At 39.6% G+C, this 4,603-nt stretch overlaps 1 protein-coding gene across 1 annotated transcript in view; it reads right to left on the bottom strand.

The window, feature by feature from the left end:
* Positions 1 to 769: 769 nt before the first annotated feature.
* IL1A (interleukin 1 alpha) overlaps positions 770 to 4,603 on the bottom strand; it is an 8,002-nt gene continuing 4,168 nt past the window's right edge. Inside the window, exons 6-7 of the mRNA XM_023518848.1 lie at positions 3,071 to 3,195; positions 770 to 964 (exon numbers count right to left, since the gene is read on the bottom strand). Coding sequence (XP_023374616.1) covers positions 770 to 964; positions 3,071 to 3,195 — 320 coding nt within the window. The remainder of the gene's footprint in view (positions 965 to 3,070; positions 3,196 to 4,603) is intronic.

Raw genomic sequence — 4,603 nt, 5'->3', positions numbered from 1 at the left:
TCAAGGTCCCAGAAACTTATGTCATTTGATTAAAGGCCCATCAGCAGAAGACAAACGGTTGGAATGAAATCCTAGGTTTGTGGCAGGCTGGGCACATTGGCTCATGCCTGTAATCCCAATACTCTGGGAGGCCGAAGCAATACTCTGGATTGCTTGAGTGCATGAGTTCGAGACCAGCCTGAGCAAGAGTGAGACGCTGTCTCTAAAAATAGCTGGGTGTTGTGGTGGGTGCCTATAGGTCCAGCTACTTTGGAGGCTGAGACAAGAGGATCACTTGAGCCCAAGAGTTTGAGGTTGCTGTGAGCAATATCACCAGGGCACTCAACATCAGGACAATTGAGTGAGACTCAGCCTCAGGGGAAAAAAGCAAAAGAAATCTTAGGTTTGTGCTTTCTCATTCCAACTGCTACCATGTGCATTTATTTTGTAGTTTTCTTGTGCCTCAGTCAGCCCATCTATGTTATGGGTAGTCTTTTTGTAAGCATAGTCAGTAGCACTGGTTTTCCTAAGATTGTTATGAAGAATAATAATTAAAATGATTGGTACTGTGCAAAGTATAGGGTGTTCTTTAAGTAACAAACAACATTATATTAGTGTTGGTTCCACTAGACCTTGTTCCTCTCTTACAAAGAGGGCAAACATTCATTTAGAATTACAAAGGCTAAGCACATACTCAGCAGATGACTAAGAGCAAAGAACTTGACTTTTTCATGTACATGGTACATACAGACTATCACTGCTTAGTAAGTGAGTAGACTAAAAGCTAAGCCTAGGCGTCCAGCATCAGAAAGTCAGTGGAAGATGGTGGTCCCGTGGCCAGGTGCACCGGATTATCTTGCTTTGTGGCGAGATACAATGTTGGATGGGCAACGGAGGTGAAGTAGTGCCTAGAGCCAACAGTTTCCCAGAAGAAGAGGAGGTTGGTATCATCACCCATGATGGTTCTGGGTATCTGAGGCAACTCCTGACATAAGGAGAACAGAATTCTGTTAGAGAATGACAAGATGGTAGAAAAAGAACTGAAGCTCAACCCTTAGGTATCTGGCCTTTGTGAGAAATAGCACGTTAGGACTACGGCTCTAACGTGATAAGTACTTCATTCATTTGTTCATTCAGCAAGCATTTATTACATGCCTATTAGATGCATAGCCCGGTCTATTCATAAGTGTTGGTTTCCTTAATTGATTAGAGGGTGATCTAAATTACTCATGAAGACTTCCAATGACATTAGCATCTCCCGTATCCAGTCAGGCAAGTGTGAAACATTGTTCACGTCCTGCCTTCAACATAGGCATAAGACATTTTGCATCAAACCTGAGCACTGGTAATTCTAAGCTTCCTAGACATATTGACCTCCAAGTGTGCAAATTATATCTTTAGGAAAACAATTTAGCATGTAGATGATATTTATCTTTGTATTTAAGTCAACAATTGAAGGTTAAACACACACACATGCACACACACACACACAAAACTTCCCAGGTATATCAGTAGTCAAACTGTTTCAATCTAATTTTTTTTAGAATGCACTATTCCTGTGAGTATGAATGGAATATAACAATGCTTTCATAGAAAAAAACTTTCATCCTAAAACAGATTTCAAATTGCAAATTGAGATTTTTTTTTCTTACTCTTTTCCCTCTAAAGCAAGTAAATATACTTTTGGAGATTTCTTTGGAGTTACCAATGTCAGCAAAGATTTTATTTCTGAAACTTATTCCTCTCCTAGTTTTTTGCACCTCAGTACACAGAACTCCTCTTCCTCCTGTTGATTGTATCTCTAAAATAGAATGCAATTCTATTTTCTTTCCACCTGTTTTCCTTACCCCATACCCCCATGGTAGCTGTTACAACCTCCTAATTGGGTTCTCTACTTTCGCTCTTTCCATCTGATCTGTTCCCCATTTTAGGAAATATAAATGAGGTTAGGACACTGTACTGTCTGAAATTCAAATGCAATCTCTGTAAGCACTAGCCACTGCATATCTTTCCTCCTTCTCACAATGCCTCGCCTCTAAGACATCTTCTGATCCTTGAAACTGGACTTAAAGATGCTGAAGCTCTGGCATTTGGGCTCACTCAGACCCCTCTGTTTAGAATGCCCACTCCATACCCCTACATGGCACGCTCCCTCCTTTCAGCAGCTTCCATGTCACAGGGAGCTCTGCTCTTGCACTCCGTCTAAATAGCATGCCCCCAATTTTCTCTGTCTTAGCACCCAGTTCATTTTCTTTGCAGTATCTTATACTTTCTGTTGATTGTTTGGCTAGTCCCAGAAGACTAAGTTCTATAAGGCTAGGGACTTTGACTCACCCCTGTCTACACAGCTGTCAGCACTAAGCTTGAAAAATAGAAGCCTCTTAATAAAAAACTCCTGTCGAATGAATTCATGAATGAAGCTACTGTTCTACTCTGTAGCTATCACTTTTGTTTTGCTTGATCCAGTTAGAGAAGCATATATATCTGCACAAATTCTAGCTGGGGATAGGCAGCTTTGGGTTATATGTTTACAGAATAAGAGTCACCAGTGGAGAAAACATCAAGGCTAGAGTGGCCATGCATGTGCGCCTGTATGTTTGAGGGGTACAGTGATAGTGGAGATGGGGCTGGGACAAGGGAGAATGCTGGTGCCTCTGAAGAGGGAGAGGCACTGGAACAAGTAGGTCAGGGTTTGAGTCTTCGCTCCTAGTTTTTTGCTTTGTGCCCAGTGGCAGGTGATTAATCCTCTCTGATCTCAGTCGGCTTATTTGAGTTTCTTGGAAGCCCCATTGTCCTAGTGCTTAATACCATGTAGTTCAGATAAGAGATGTCAGTAGAGATGGAATCAATAGATGCCCTGGGATGGGAGGTGAGTTGAGTCAAAGGGGGAAAGAAAGAAGGTAATTTAACTCTTATTCATTTTTCTCACCTCTATCATGCCCTGATGGATGCTACCTAAAGGATGCCTTGGAGGATAAGAAGCTGAAGGAGGGAAGAGGATGGTGTTACCCTGCTGGGGCTGGTGCCTATTGGGCTTATTTACAAATGATGAGATGTCAGTGAGGGTAAGAGCTGATTAAAGACAACTGACCTTCAGCAACACCGGCTGGTCTTCATCTTGGGTACTCACATACAGTTGAGTTTTTGAGATTCTTAGAATCACAGGCCTTGTAACATCCTCTGCTGATGACTTATAAGCACCCATATCAAACTTCACTGGTAAAGAGAAGAACCAAAAAGAAAGTAAATCCACTGTATTTGTATAAAATCAAATGCTCATGTAGATTTTCTGTGTATTTGTATGTATGTGTGAGTATGTGTGTGTCTGTGTGTGGTTAGGTCCCCATCTATGGTGTGAATACCTGGAAGCCAGGAATGGAGTTCTATACATCTTTGCATCCTTTACAATGTCTACCACATTTACCAGGCAGGTGAATACTTGGTTAATGTTTTTAGGATTTTCTATATTAGATGAATGCTTGGGGGCCAAATAAGTATTTATTGAATTGCTCACAATTACATTAGTGAGATAAGAACCTGTAATTCGTTAGATCAGGAGTTTGTAATGACATAAGATGGTGGGGTGTAAGAAGCTGACACATTTTCACTAGTGATAATGTGTCACATTTTCACTAGTGACACATTTTCACTCAGAGAATGATGTTTGATAAAAGCTGTAAAATTTTTTATGACTATTGATCTATAAGTATAATGCATAGAAGAATAACGTATAGAAGATATTTGCAATGAGCTATTTAGAATAAACCTAAGAGACCAGCAGAGCAACATAATGGAATACTCTAGTGTCATTAAAAATGGCAAGTACGTATACGGTGTCAATATGTGGGAAAATTGTATGAAGTAATATTAAGTAGGGAAATAGAGCACAAAATAATTTGTAAATATTGTAGAATGGAAAGCATGTTAGCTGAAGTGCATCTAATCAGAAAAAAGTTTTGCTTATTTATCTCACAGTTGCCTCTTTGGATATATATTTTTTTCTTTTGAGACAATCTCTGTCAACTGGTTTATTTATTTATTTTGTCAACTGGTTTAGAGGGCAGTGTTGTCATCTCTCACTGCAACCCTCAAACTCTTGGCCTCTCAAGTGATCCTCTAGCCTCAGTCTCCCAACCTTATAAGATTACTGATGTGAACCAGCACCCTGGATCTCTTTGGATCTTTAAAAATAATTTTGTATACTGTTGATATGTCCTGAAGCTAAAACGCGTCCACCGCGGAAATCAGATCTGTGAGACAAAATTTTTTGGACTCTAAACTTCATTCATTATTTAGACCATATTCACAGCTTATTGTTGTTTTGTCTCACAATTATCAAAGATAATAAAGATCTTCCTACTTTGGTGTTATTTGTAAGTTTGATCTGTAAGCTTTTAAGAAAAGAGTGGTTGTTTTTCATTAGTTTCTGGGTAAATCTGAGTAAGTCATTTAGCATTTCCAAGCATCACTTTCCTCATCTTTAAAATCGAGGGTAAGAACCAAGAAGATAGTAAATCAACAAGCTTTGCACTTTACCTTGTGATCTCAAAGATGGGAAATTTCTCCCTTGTGGAACTTCTAGAGATAGCTGAAACTTTTGTCTTTGCCTGAGTTTTCTTTTTCC

The sequence above is a fragment of the Otolemur garnettii genome, unplaced genomic scaffold (assembly GCF_000181295.1).
Source record: "Otolemur garnettii isolate 467f Iridium unplaced genomic scaffold, OtoGar3 scaffold00148, whole genome shotgun sequence".
NCBI lineage: Eukaryota > Metazoa > Chordata > Mammalia > Primates > Galagidae > Otolemur > Otolemur garnettii.
Note: the sequence above shows the minus strand (reverse complement) of the source record. Positions and strands in the feature narration are given on the sequence as shown.